Below are 14,625 nucleotides of genomic sequence, written 5' to 3' on the forward strand. Positions count from 1 at the left end.
AAGCCCCGGGATACCACTTGACTTCCCTCGGATGGTGCATACATGAGTTTGGCGAGCTTAGCCTGAGCGTGTGAACATTTCATTGTCGTTTATTCTTTGGAAACCTGGCAAGCGTGCTTCACTGAGAGCCCGCCAAGGCTGGTCAAGGGTTGGGCTCGTTGCAGAGTCCAAGGTCGTAGTGTCTAGTGCAGACCGCAGAAACCGCTTTTTTATAGGGGGCGAAGTGCATTAAAAGCCGCAAGCTGTGCGATGTCAATGCACGGCGAAAAGCCACGGAGGCCGAAATGTATCAGCAGCCTTCTATCACAACCCTTGTGGCAGATTCAATCAGGACGTTAAGCCCTTAAATACCAATGAGGATGCGGTATATAAGATAATAATGCTCTAATACCAGGTATCTCCCGCCAACGCGCCCAACGCGCCCAACGCGGCCATGGAGGCCCTGCGCAACTGGCGGCCGGCAGTCAAGGGTGCCACGCCGACGAGGGAGGCAGACGACCCTCTGGCAGCTGGCCGGCACGAGCGGGCCATGATGGTTGCCTGCCTGACCAACCTGTCCGCGGGCACCGCGCTGGGCTACGCGTCCACGTCCATGCCTTACATCGAGCGCGAACCGTGGTACGACCTCGAGCGCACCTCCCCGCAGAACCGTTGGGTCGCCGACAGCCTCCTGCTGGGAGCCGCCGTCGGGGCGCTGCTGTCCGGTGAGACGTGCGCCTTACCCCGTGGAGCTACATGCATGCTGCTGTTTGACATGCCTGGAAACGAACGTAACGTACAAAGCCTATAGTGTTTGTTCTCGAGATAGATGGAGGGAAAAAACTTTCGCTTCTTCAGATTCGATGTGTTTGTGATCGTTGCTGGTCACTTGTGCGCCGTGGTCGATCCTCGGTCCAGGATGCCGCACTGCTGCCCTTGTGGCTCGGAGTACAAGAAACCTTCGTAGTCCTCGCTAGCCAGCAAGCGCTGCGTCACACTGAAAAAAGACCTGACGTTATACTCACTATTCGACCGGGCTTCTGTGGGCTACCCACGTGCTAGCGGTCTCTGAAGTAGAAATCAGACATTGTGACCGTAAACGCACTTAACTAAGAAAAATTAAGAAGCAAAACACTAGCGATCACCGCTGGTGAACGCACAATGATGCACGATATCTCATCAGAATAGCTCCATCTTCTTATATACCTGTGCAAATGGTCGAGTGTCCTTTAAACAGCGGTGCTGTAAGTCGTCTACTTTGACTTACATTCACTGCATGCTGTTAGCCCATCTCAGCCGTTCGCCTATCGCGGCACTTGCGGTCGATGCATGGTGGACCACAAACATTTTATTCGAACCGTCGTTGACACGCGCAGGGATTCTGCTGAATTTTGCGGGCCATCGAAGAACGTTGCTACTGTCAGCCTTCGGCCTAGTCAACGCCTGGATATGCGTCGTTGTGTCCAACAGCGTCACCATGCTGTTCATCGGCAGGGTGGCTTGCGGCCTGTGGCTGGGCGTGACGACCAACTCGGCCAGCCTGTACGTGTGCGACGTGGCACCGCCCTTGAAGAGGAGCCTCTTTGGCGGACTCGCAGAGGTGCGAAGTCACGTACCCTTAACGGCGACCTTAACCGTGTCGCATGTATAGAGCCTAGCTTAAAGTAATAGTCTTCACTAGAGCGAATGAGAGCATCAAAGTCGTAATCATCGAGGGTGTAAGCCTGATTTCACAGAATAGTAGCATGAGCTGCGCATTGCCGCTTCAGATGACTGATCACTGCAATAATTATGACTTGCCAATGCGAGGCTCAAATGCGGGACCAACACTTTACTGCAATAGCAGCAATAGCACCAGAGGTGCCATGAAGGCGAATTAGCCTCTATCGACCAATCACGGCAGCTGGTGTCTTTACCTCCACCTGCCTGCCACCTGCCGAGGGCAATCCCCCTTTTACCCAGTATTATTAGAGGGAAGGGAGGGACCGGACTAATATTAACCCACAAAAATTTATACAAAGAGCGATCACGAACAGAAACAAAGTAAATGGAATCAGAATTCGAATATATTGGTGAGTGAGACATTGAAAACAAGATCGGAATGTAATCAGAATTGGAATACATGGAAGAGTGAAAGAAAAAAAATGGTGCTTGATATCTTCACATCAGTTCACTTGATCGCCTTTAAATCTCTCAAGTTGTTGCTGCTTTCTTCTTTTCATTTCAATCGAAAAACAAAAGAACAGTACAAAATCTTTTCTCTCGCCCCAGCAGAATTTCTGCGCCGCTTTTGGCAGTGAACCTGTTGTTACAGCAGAAATTGCTGTAGTGACATGACAAGTTTTTGTAGTTACAGCAGACAACTACCACAGAACCACACACTACAAAAAGTACTACAGAAAATGCTTGATAACTACAAAAAGGTACTGAATAACAACGAAAATTCTGACGCTACGACAGAGCTACAGAATATTTTTTACGTTGATCTGTAGGTTTTTTTCAACTGATCTGACATGTTTGTTTTATTGTGTGTGTGTGCGTGTGTGTGTGCGTGTGCGTGTGTGTGCGTGTGTGCGTGCGTGTGCGTGTGTTTGTTTCAAGCGGGGCTACTGTAGCGGACAGCCTTTTGTGCTCTGCGCCGAATTAAGGCTGACAGGGACGGAAAAGAGACGGTCTTTCGTTATTGTTCTGGTGCAGTGGACTACTTGGACTATAGGGGTGGGGTTGGGTGCAAGGTGCATATCATTATCATTAGAAAGACTGCTCGGTGCCTCTAAACTAGAAAAGCCGAGGAAGTCTGCTCCTTACGGGGCTGCGAAAAAAGCCTGTCTCTTTTATCTTTCCTGCCCAGCCTTTGCTGCAGAGCCACACGTTTGCTGCGTCACATCGTCTTTCCCCGAAATTGTCCCTTAATTGCGCCATTAAAACAAATAGAAATGCAGGCAAGGAATGTTTCACCGCAAGTGTTTTTCGCATAAAATAAGCCCTGGCGCAACGGAGAGAGAGAGAGAGAGAGAGAGAGAGAGAGAGAGAGAGAGGCGAAGCTGCCGTTTCTTTGATAGGTTTAGAATAAGGTGACTAAACTTCGGCGTTAATGCGCACGTGTAGAGGGTGCGCCGACATGGCGAATGTGGCTAGCTGTGGTTAGCGTCCCCCAACCACTCCAGCACTATTCCAAATCTGTCTGCATAGTCGGATACAACTCAAGTCTGCAGTAACTACCACACACAATTCCGCGACTGAAAGCAGTCCTCTGATAAAGTTTTTGCCACAAAAATGAAAAGCTACCAAAGACCAACTTGAAAACTAAAGAATTTGTACGGCACAGTAATCCACGTATTGTGGCCAACATTTTGCAGCTGTTTTTTAGCTGTATCCTGGAAGCAGCAAACGAATGTGGGGAAAATGAGGGGATTCATTATGACACATATATGGAGGGAGCCGATATTCCTGGCACAGTATAAATTATGGGCATTGTTTTTGACAAATGTGAAGTTATAATGCAATTGCTGACATAACTGACGAGAAATGAGAAGAAATATTGGTCTTAAGTTAGGATCTTACTTATGACACAAAGTAGTTTTTCTCCTTATTTTTAATTAATCGTCAATCAAGTCCACTATTACATTAAAATCTCAAATTTACTAAGAAAAAAATATCCCGTGCTTTAATTTCCTTCATATGTATCCCATAATCAAGTCCCTCATTTTTCCGACATTTATTTGCTGATTAACTGAACGCGGGCTTCGAATCGAATGATGTCATAGGTAGCTTAAAGAGGATTATTACAAAGCTCCAGTCACATCACGGTCCAGGCGACACTAGTGGATGCAGCTGTCTCTGTAGCTCAGGTAGAGCACCGGAAGCGGAATTGGGAAATCGTAGGCTCAGATCCCTCCAGTGACACGTGGCTGTTTTTCATAGTTTGTAATTAATTACCCTCAGGATTAAATAATACTTCACGTTGATCAACACAGAAAAATCCCCTATGCTTTTCTATATGTCAGTGGCTGTTAGCTCCCTTCTCATTTATGGCGGTTACTCTCCGCCGCTGTGAAGGAGGGTGACGGTGGTGAAAACTGTGGACGTTAACATACAACGTGAAAAATTCTGGGTGGCACTTTGGACCACTAGAGGGCGATCAGGCGAAAGCCTTTACAGTGCGGTTGTCAGTTTTCTTCCACTACGGCACCTCTCTATTCTTTCACTCCCACCTTCCCCCCTTCTCTTGCGGAGGGGTGCTCCTTTTCGTTGTTGTAAAACAATTTGAAACATAAACCGCTGATTCTTGCTTTACTGCGTCTGCTTTTGTATGCTGTGGGATGCGGCGTTCGAGGAAGCGCCAAACGAAAGATGCATCACGGACGCCTGGATCGGACGACCGGCGGTATCAGCTTCGTATTACGTGAATCGCCAGGTGAAGTCGTAGGACATGATCGGAAGTAACGTCATGATGACGCCACTTTCGGTTATTAGACATGACCGAATGTGACGTGATGACGTCCCGCCCGCTCATGGCCGATGACGTCACCATGTGTTGACGTTACAGTCTCGTGATATCCGACGGAATCTCGCGAAGTGTGCCAGCACGCGCATACGGACGGACACTCGTGAGCTTATAAAGGCTTTCGCTTTTAATACCCAAGGACGTAGAAGATTGGACAGATATCGTCGTAGCTCAGTCGGTAGAGTACTGTACACAAAATTCGGAAATCGTAGGCTCGGTTCCAACCTGCGACATGTGGCTTTTTTTTTCTTCCACTTTCTAATAAATTATCTCCATGGTTGCATCATAATTTCACATTTTTCAAGAAAAAAAAACAGCTGAGTTTAGCTTGTGGTTAAACCTAGAGTTACGCGAGAGCTATCTGTATGGATGTGGTGGTGAAGGACGTTTATTGGCTCAAAAGAGCATTCACAGGGAGGTATGATTGAACCAACCCTTAAAAGGCCAGTCCTCACAAGCACTAGGTGGGGTCCCTAGTACGGTACTCCAGTGGCGTCGGCCGCTGCCCGGGCGTGCTCAACGAAGGCCTTTTGGGTCTGTAGGTCAGAGCATCCGAGCAGGGTCGCCTCCCAGTCCTCCCGGGTGGGGTTGGGATGAGGGGGGTAGCAGGGTAGGAGGGGCAGGCCCACACCATGTGGTAGATGTCTGAAGACTTCTCCGCACAGTGCGGACAGCTGCCCAAGAAAGAATGGTTCAAGTGTTTGAGAGCTGCCGGGCACAGCAAAGTATTTGTATAAAGGCGGAGCAGAAGCTGCTGCTCCGCCTTTGAGATGCCTTTACACGGGCGGGAATAAACGCCATGGTCAGATTAATATAGTGAAACAACATCTTTGAAAGAATAAGCTGCAGTGAATTCGAGTTTCTGATCATCGCGGTCGGAGGTGAGCCCAAGCGATATTTCGGCGAGCGGTGTCCCCGGTGTAGACGCTGTTTTCGAGAAAGTGATAGGCTAAGTATGGTACCCAGCCCTGCTCGACGTTCTGACAGGAACATGCGAGTAGGAAATAATTGTTTTGGAAGTGGGATGAGCTGCAGCTAATGCAATGGCGACCTCCTCCGCATGTGTTATGTCACGGGCTCGAAAAGTAAGTCCGTTAACTAGTTCGGGTTGGTGGACGACTGTAGCCGTATACCATATCCCGCATGATGGTAGGGACCGCAGGCGTCCACGTAGAATACGCCGGGTTTCGATCCAGAGTGACGAGTCAGGGCTTCCGCCCGCGCCAGGCGCCGGCCATTATGGCCCTCACGGGTCATGTTTGCGGGAAGAGGGCGCACGTGCAGGGCTCATCTCCACTGGGATGGAATGCGTACGCGCTCTTCTATGAGAGTGGTGTGTTGGATATGCAGTCGGGCAAGAAGGCGGCGACCCGACGATGTCTTCGAGAGACGTGTATATTGGTTGGTCAAGTGGGCTTCCCGGAGCTCCCGAAACGTGTTCATCATGCCCAGCCCCAGGAGACGCTGGTTGGAGATATGGCTGCGCTTATGTTCGGCTTGAAAGTAACGACATGGCTTTTGCACATAGTAGTTTACTCTATGGTTTCAGCCCTATTTATGCCATAGGGGGCACCTTTGACCACTAAAATGCGATGAGGCGAAGGCCTCTATCATGCGGGGGTCCGAAGCCCTCAGCTACGGCACATCTTTCTTTCACGGACGAAGTGGCGTCCGTGTGCTGTGCGATGTCAGCGCACGTTAAAAATCCCCAGGTGGGCGAAATTATCCGCAGCCCTCCACTACGACTCCTATTTCTCTCTTTCTACTTTCATTCCCACCTTCCTTCTCTTACGGCGTGAGCCCCGCCGGGGTGGTGCAGTGGTAAGACGCCCGACTACTGTGCCGGAGCACCCGGGTTCGAACCCGACCTCGGCGGCTGCGTTTCGATGGAGGCGAAATGAAGAGGCGTCCATGTGCTGTGCGATGTCAGCGCACGTAAAAGATCCCCATGTGGTCGAAATTACTCCGTAGCCCTCCGCTACGGCTTCTCTTTCTCTCTTTCCGCTTTCATTCCCACCTTCCTCCCTCCCCTTACGGCGCGGTTGCGGTGTCTACAGAAAACAGGTGAGACAGTTACCGCACCTTTTCCTTCCTATAAATCAATAAATCTTACGGCGTGGTTCAGGTGTCGACAGAAACAACTGTGGCAGATACTGTGCTTTTCCCTTCCTATGAGCCAATTATTATTACTTAAAAGTTGTGAAGAAACCGTTGTTGGCGACTGTAGGAAGAAGGAAAACATAATGCACGGGCTTGCTACTATAGCTCTGTATATAGCTGAGTCACCTCCGCTGCCTCGGAGGTGGTGAAGGGTGGCTGTTCTTGGCCCTACGGGGCTGGGACTGGTACGTCAACGCCACTTACGGCGGGGGCTAGCCTGTCACCGATTTTGTATCTGTCGTAGGCCGTCATTGCACCCGCCATCGCTTAGGTGGTGCACCCCCTGCCCTATGAGCGGGTGTTAAAGATGCTATCGCTGCAACAGTCGCAGCTTTCGCTATATCACTTCAAGCCAAGCTTAAACCCCCACAATTTTGCTCTCTACTTATGCATTGGAATATTGGCTCGTCATGGGCGGTTTCTGGGGTGAGTGTTTAAGGTCCCCACTTGACATATCACATGCTGCTAACGTGTTGTATGTCAGATCTCTCGGAGCCTGGACCATCCTAAGCTTAGGTTTGCCACTCGATTTCTTTTGAACCACTTAGCTATACCTATCGCAATTTCCTTTCTAAAAGTACAACGAACCAGTCTGGAATGCAGGACAAGGATTTAACTTTACTTGAAACATTAGTTTCAATTTGTTTGCTTGAGAAGATAACTGAGTCAAGGACCGGATCACTTGCATGTTTTCAAGAAGATACATATGCGGTGAAGTTGCACTGCTACAGAGTGAGATGCACGCACAAGAAACAGCGAGCCTTACTTGATCTGTCTGAGTGCAGGTAGCCACGAGCATGGGCATGCTAACAACTTACATGCTGGGAGGTCTTGCATGGCAAGCCAAGGCCGCCCTGTGTGCGTTGCTACCCGTGCCAGTATTCGTGCTGCAGAGCTACGTCATCGAGAGTCCCCGCTGGCTTCAGTCCAAAGGTCGCTACCGTGAAACGAACACCGCCATAGTGCAGCTCTACGGCGACGAACTGCCGACTGACATGAGGTTCAGCAAGATGGGGGAAGAATCGGCGCTCTCTTCGCTCGGCCGTCAGAAGGTCACCAGGTGCGTAACCGCAGAAGGCACTCTACAAGCCAAGTTAGGAAAACGAAAAGAAGTCGCAAATCTAATGCGCAGGCAGCAGTTGCTTAGCGCTGACGCTTCCCACACTCTCACTGCAACATGGCGTTCCTTGCACTATGCTCGACTAAGATTAACAGGTCAACGTCCGTACCCCTCGGCGAAGCCGGCCGCTGTCTTCCTTTCTATTTGTTTGTTTGTGTGTGTGTGTGTGTTGTCAGGACAACTTCCGGACCCGGAAGCTCCATGCTTCGAAACTGTCCCCAGTGGTGTCCCCTTGGGGGCATCTGCCAAATTCTGCTGACTCCAGTCATGCGAAGTGGGCTACTTAGAACGGTTCTGGCCTTAAAAGAGACCAGCGTGAATAAGATAACAAACTCTATTGCATAGCTTCAAACAAAAGAGGTTTGGTTGAAATGGCATGAAATACGGCAAATAGGTAACTGATGATCAGTTAGGATGTCAGAGAGGGTTTTAGGGGCGGGAGACGTAGCCGAATATGGCATGAAGACAGGTGGCGCTATAATATAATATGAGAAAATGTGGCGAATGGTCAGCACTACTATAATCTTAGGAAAGGTTCCACCTAAAATGGAGACATGACCCCGCCGGGATGGCGCAGTGGTTACGGCGCTCGACTACTGTGCCCAAGGGTGTGGTATTGAATCCCGGCCTCAGCGGCCGCTTTTAAATGGTGACGAAAAGCAAGACGCCAGTGTGCTATGCGATGTTAGTGCACGTTAAAGAACCCCAGGGGGTCGAAGTTTCCGGAGTCCTCCACTACGGCGTGCCTCATAGAATGAGTCGCTTTGGGACGTTAAACGCCACAAACCAAACCAAACAAAACAAAACAATGGAGACAAGCCTCGGATTGGCACGACTGTAACAGCTGCTATTAGTTTAAAATGGGGAAAAGGGACGTAGCTTTTACTGTCATTAACAGCATAAGTTTTACTAGCCAAAACACCTGCTATGTCTCAAGGCCTGTCGCGCCTTTACTTGCAACGAGTCGGGCGCGATAACCACCGTCCTGAGAGGAGCAAGAAGCAAGGGGGGAGGGGTGCATGAAACAGCACCAAGTGTGCGGCGACTGCAGCGAGTTCTGAAAGAGGGAGAGAGAGAAAAAGCGGTGCCGAAATAGAGAGTATGCGTCAACTGGTCTCGTTAGTGAGTGCGCTTCGTTAGCTTATCCAACGTGGCAGGCCAGTTAAGTAAGGTGAAATGCGTATAACGCAACAAATGTAGAAATCATAAAAAGCAATTATCGAGCCATAAACGCATAACGGCAAGTGTAAAGGAAAGCCAATGTAAAGCATATAATCATTATCGGTATATAAGCGAAATAATTGGACGAAGCTTTCAGGTAGTGTGATAACAAACAAATTAGCAATCATCCCAAGAGCACGTTCTTATTATGCTGTTCACCGTATCATAGCATCTAAATATCAGTTTACTTATTCCTTTAAAAACAATTGACGTTTCTGTTTCAACAACTGTCACCGATCCCTATCTCTTCTCCAGGATGCTGTCAGTGTGCGTGCTGCTGAACCTGCTGCAGACCCTGTCGTGCTCGCAGCTGTTGCTGCAGCGTGCCGTACAGGTCATCGGACCACTGCAGGCCATCATGTCCTCTCACGAGGCGGCCACCCTCGTGATTGCCTTGCACGTGGGCAGCGTAGCCCTATCTGCCGTGCTGACACGCTGCGTGGGCGGCCGGCTACTGCTCGTCATCTCGGCCGTGCTGGTCGCAGTCGTCTTGTCCGTCATGCAGCCGCTCGACTACATGGTATTCAGGTTAGCCCCAAGTCTTTTCATACCTCGAAGATTACACTCTTCCGAGCTGGTCGACATTGGCACGGAGCTCTCCTGAGAGTTCCTAATTAGATCATCTCCCTTAGGCAACGCCCCTATAAAATGTGACCGGTGTCAGAGGCCACATTGCGGGAGCATATGGTGGCGACGCCATCTGAAAGCGTCATTTACCGATATCTCAATACATTTTCTGAGACATTAAATGGCCGACAAAATCTCCTGAACAGATTTTTTAATGCGTTTTACTCCTTTTATTTACCGAATTGTTATATCTATAGGGTTTTACTACTGCGTCTGATTTATATATTTTGCCAGATGGTTGTGCGTTTATTTGCAATGTCGAAGTTTGTAACTTGAGCACAGTTTACGTTAAAATCTACGCGCGACACGAACATCAGTGTATTCCTGAGGTTTCGCCTAGGTAGCTTTTTTTTGAAACCCATTGGCAGTTTTGAAAATGCAAGATCAGTCAGCTCCAGGTCTCATAGTACAGAACAAATTCCTGCATCCAAACCACAAGGGTACCTTGTCAGATACTTGAATGAAAATCCGACCTAAATGTGGGCTCTTTATAGGAAAGCTCTCATAGATCCGAAATGAGGCCGCCCACAGAAACAAAAAACAAAACAGCCATGCTTACATGCTGCCCCACTCGGCCCCTTGTAGGTTACTTGAGGGAGGTGGGATATGAATGAGAACTCAATTGGGGCAAGCCCTCATGAATGAGGCTGGAAGGCGGGCGTGCCCGCATGATACCAAAATCGGCCCCTTTCGGAGAATTTGAAGGCACGTGCAACAGCAAGTGAGCTCTATGTTCAAAAACTATAGCACTCATCCCAATTTGGGCTGCCCACACAAAACCGCTTCAGGTCCCACATCGGCCGTAATGTGGCTGGAAGGCGGCCGTGCCCGCTTGATACTACATAGGTCCTTTGTGGGGAACTTGAAATCCCGTGCAGCAGTAAATGGTCTCGAGGTCCAAAAATAACACCCAGCCCAATTGGGGCTACCCACACAAAACCGTTCAAAATCCCACATTTGCCTTGGCGGGGATATAAACTCCAGCTTCCGCATGTTCGTCAGATTTATTAAGAATTGGTGCTGACGCAACGCAAATTTGGGCTCTTGTCATGAGAAATAACGTTAGTCCAAATGGGGCTGCCGAATCTGTGCAGCTGTGGGTCCTATATTTGCTGTAGCGGTGCTGAAAACACAGTGTTGTTCGCATACTTTCATACACGCATTCTTACCATCCTTTATTTGCATTAGATGTTGGCCTAAATTACTATTATGAATGATTTGTATAACAGTTGTTAGTATCTTTAGTCGGTTAGAAATATTACATGGCTTTATTTCTCGCGCTCATGCGAATTGCGCTAAAACGACTGAAATCTAACGATTGCTAACTGTTGCTCGTTATGCTGAACAGCCTGCAGCTCTCAGTACAATATTACTGTTCACCCCGCCGGGGTGGCGCAGTGGTTAGGGCGCTCGACTACTGTACCCAAGAACGCGGGATCGAATCCCGGCCTCGGTGGTCGCTTTTCGATGGAGGCGAAAAGCTAAGCGCCCGTGTGCTGTGCGATGTCAGTGCACGTTAAAGAACCCCAGGTGGTCGAAAATTCCGGAGTCCTCCACTACGGCGTCTCTCATAGCCTGAGTCGCTTTGGGACGTTAAACCCCAAAACCAAACCAAACCAATATTACTGTTCAGAACGCAGTCACCGCCTGAAAATTGGAACATGAAGTCATTTAAGCTATATTAATGATAATAATGGTGAAACCTAATGTTGTAATAATAATAATAATTGGTTCACAGGAAGGGAAAGGCGCAGTATCTGTCACACTTGCTCTGTGGACACCTGAACTGCGCCGTAAGGGAAGGGATGCGGGTGGGAGTGAAAGGGGAAAGGGAGAAAGGGGAGCCGTAGTGGAGGGTTACGGAGTAATTTCGACCACCTAGGGATCTTTAACGTGCGCTGACATCGCACAGCACACGGACGCCACTTCGTTTCGCCTCCATCGAAACGCAGCCGCCGTGGTAGGGTTCGAACCCGGGAACTCCGGACAGTAGTCGGACGTCTTACCACTGCACCACCCCGGCGGGGCACCTAATGTTGTAGCTGTTTAGAAAGGGCAGACATGAATAAAATAATTACTTATATCCGTAAATATTCAGGGGGATATAGACTAGGGATTCCCATCAATTTTCTGCGCCGGACTCTTATGAGAATAATGTGGGCAAGCTCAAGTGCGGCTTAATTTGTCACTGTATAACCCGCATCGGTCCTGTGTCATTATTTGAGGATCTGACCGAAAAAAAAAAACCGCTCATCCAGAGCGGCTGCCCGAATCTGTCTGAAGTAAGACTATCCGGGGGAGTTGGCAAGATGTGCACATTTGGCAATGCGGGAAAAATATGGGCAGGCGCACAAGGGTTGGCATCGAGCCCACCGCGGCATTCATGCATTGTCTACATCGGACCCACCGGGGCCCCCACTTCATAGCCCACTTTGTACTGCCTGAGATATCGCCAAGCTTAGGCACTGAACGATCTGTGCCCGCATTTTTCATCTCTATTAGCGATGTACTACCTGGTAATCTAGATTCGAACGAGAATAATTCTGTGCAAGTGAAGTGCGTATGGAAGCGTTGAAGCGCTACCGGTTTGGTTTAAGGGGTTTATTATCCCGAAGCGGCGGGCTCCGGAAATTGACCACCTGGGGTTCTTTAACATGCACTGACATCGCACATCACACGGGCGCCTTGCTTTTCGCCTCCATCGAAACGCAGCCGCCGCGGCCGGGATTCATTGTATACAGTAGTCAAGTGCCGTAACCGTCACCACGGCTGTGGCTAACATTTGGTAGCCATTTCATTGCACACTTGGCGTTGAAACGAGCAATTTATTCTACTAGCCCCAAAATACAAAATTTCTTATGCACATGCTATCCAGCTAGGGCAAAATTTTGTTATATGCCCCTACAGGTGACAGAGTGTTTGATTACGACATACAAAGTTAAATGGCTAGGCCCTTAATTTATCCACGATTAAACAATACAGCTCTCGCCATGAAGGAAAAAAGGCCGTACTCTGCCCATAATGGAGCTGGCGTCGCAAACGGCTGCGTGTTGTCCACTCTTTCTTTACGGTCAAAGAGAGACACGCCGTCTATCTTCGTCAACCTCGTGCAGGCAGTGGTCGGCGGAGCAAAAGATGCCTGGCACCACCCGTTGGGAGGCCCTATTCTCCATGTGGATGCTCGCGCTGACGTATTCGTTGGGGATCTGCCACATGCCGCCGTTGCTGACCAGCGAGCTGGTGCCACTGAAGCGGTGGCGCTACCTCACTTCCTCGTGCATCTGGACCGGTCGCTGGCTGCTCGCCTTCGCTCTGCTGCACTGCGACGAGCAGTTTCTGGGCGACAGTAGCAACGGCGGCGACCACCAGAAGCTTTCGCTGGCATTCAGCCTGGCACTGATGCTAGTCGCCTTGGCTGCGGCCGCCTTCGCGCCGCCGACCGAGGGCCGCCCACTTGCTGACATCCACCGCGACGAGTGACGCCTCAGGGCGACTCGTCGCAAGGCTCAGTGCTCGACGCGTGCTTGCGCGTCAACCATTTGTTTTAACAACCTACTCCTTGTGGACAGAAAACTGTGTTACCATGCTTCCCCCTTTGATATTCTTGTAAATTCTCATCAGTTAAGGAAAGAGACTGTGGCACAAGGAGCCCAATGACTCGCAATTACTACAGGAAACACAAGCCGTTATACCCGACCAGCGCGAATGATTTTATGAAATGCCTATATTGCTGCACATTGGAGTCGTTTGTTAAGGAGTGCATATGTGCAAGTTTTGTGAAAAAGAACAGATATCATTGGCGCTCGTACCGTGCCATTTGCAGAATGGGTCCTCATTCTACCAGATCCTCTAAAACGCATTGCAGTTTCTAGGCTCCAGCGGGCTTGTAAGCTGTGCCTTGAGCCAACCGCCTCTTTCGCTATCAGTTACCGCCAACACCCGTGTCTCTAATATCTGTGACCCCCTCTATTACAGCAACTCTTTCTCTCGGTCTTTTAATTCCTTCCTCAGTTAGGTTGAGAGAGAGGTTGTTGCATATACAGGTGGGATTAGCCTCTGCCTTCAGTTGCCTAACTGTTATACAGGCACGTAACGGTTAATAAAATCCACAATTCAGGCACACACCTAAGACCTGGTTGATCTCCCTCCCTATAAACTCAGTCACATATAACAGTACATAGTCCATTCCAGCTGTCACCATCTATGCACACAATCACTCATAATAGTACATGATTCACTCCAGCTGTCACCATCTGAAGTCAAGATCCTAAGTCCCACAGTAATTTTGATAGAAGGCGCGAAGCCTTTCTTCTACTTGCCTGGTTTCCGCGCGGGTAGACAATGTTCCCACGTCCGATCTTCTTGAGGGTAGAGAACAACATATCTGTCCGCGCGGTAGTCTGGGTAGCACATAATCTTCTATAACCCCACACACACCACACGTACAACGTGGCGGATACGACACCAGACTATCCTTATGCGCCTGCGCAGGAATGCGAGCGGACCCTGTGCGAGTACGATAAGTAAAGTGGTTTGAGATCTTTTTAGGCTCTTGGACACGCATAACGTGTGGGGCGAACTTCCACATTTCCTTCCGGCTAAGTTTAAGTGTCCACCTTGAGCGAGACCCATACAATGTTTTTGCTTACGTCAGTAATCCTCTCTTATCCGTCTCCCATTCACCTGCCAATACTCGCAGGCACTTGTGCGCGTGCCTAACATTCCACCTGGTGCAGAGGAGCCCGTGCACACGCCTCTTCCTCTACCGAAGCACACAGCTAGGTCATGGAGGTGGCCGCCATTGTCACTGCTAGGAATGTGGTCTTCGTGGCGCCCTTCCTGACCCGCGTCGCCTACTGTTTGTCATTCAAGCCCTTCGATCATCACGTTTACGGGTTCGCGGAGGATGGACGATGAGTTTACCCTTAAATAAGTAACGCAATGGGCGACGCAGACGTGTTTTCTTGACGACGCTCCGAACTACCTGGGTTTTTGCTTTTGCAATCGAATT

General features: G+C 49.5%; 1 protein-coding gene across 1 annotated transcript; it reads left to right on the top strand.

The window, feature by feature from the left end:
• Positions 1-415: 415 nt before the first annotated feature.
• On the top strand, positions 416-13,094 carry LOC146184985 (solute carrier family 2, facilitated glucose transporter member 8-like). The gene is made up of 5 exons (XM_084605457.1): positions 416-704; positions 1,356-1,579; positions 7,432-7,706; positions 9,243-9,515; positions 12,728-13,094. Exons 1-5 carry the CDS (start codon positions 434-436, stop codon positions 13,092-13,094), a joined length of 1,410 nt encoding a protein of 469 aa, XP_084461583.1. The 5' UTR covers positions 416-433.
• The last annotated feature ends 1,531 nt before the right edge of the window (positions 13,095-14,625 follow it).

The sequence above is a fragment of the Amblyomma maculatum genome, chromosome 6, assembly GCF_055883805.1.
Source record: "Amblyomma maculatum isolate TAMU_Amacu chromosome 6, ASM5588380v1, whole genome shotgun sequence".
Lineage (NCBI taxonomy): Eukaryota > Metazoa > Arthropoda > Arachnida > Ixodida > Ixodidae > Amblyomma > Amblyomma maculatum.

Bases quoted from the DNA above. Each gene is read 5' to 3' on its own strand.
- LOC146184985 (XM_084605457.1), top strand. From the start codon at position 434: ATGGAGGCCCTGCGCAACTGGCGGCCGGCAGTCAAGGGTGCCACGCCG. The intron at 705-1,355 runs GTGAGACGTGCG...TGACACGCGCAG, and splicing joins CGTCGGGGCGCTGCTGTCCG to GGATTCTGCTGAATTTTGCG. The intron at 7,707-9,242 runs GTGCGTAACCGC...TCTCTTCTCCAG, and splicing joins GGCCGTCAGAAGGTCACCAG to GATGCTGTCAGTGTGCGTGC.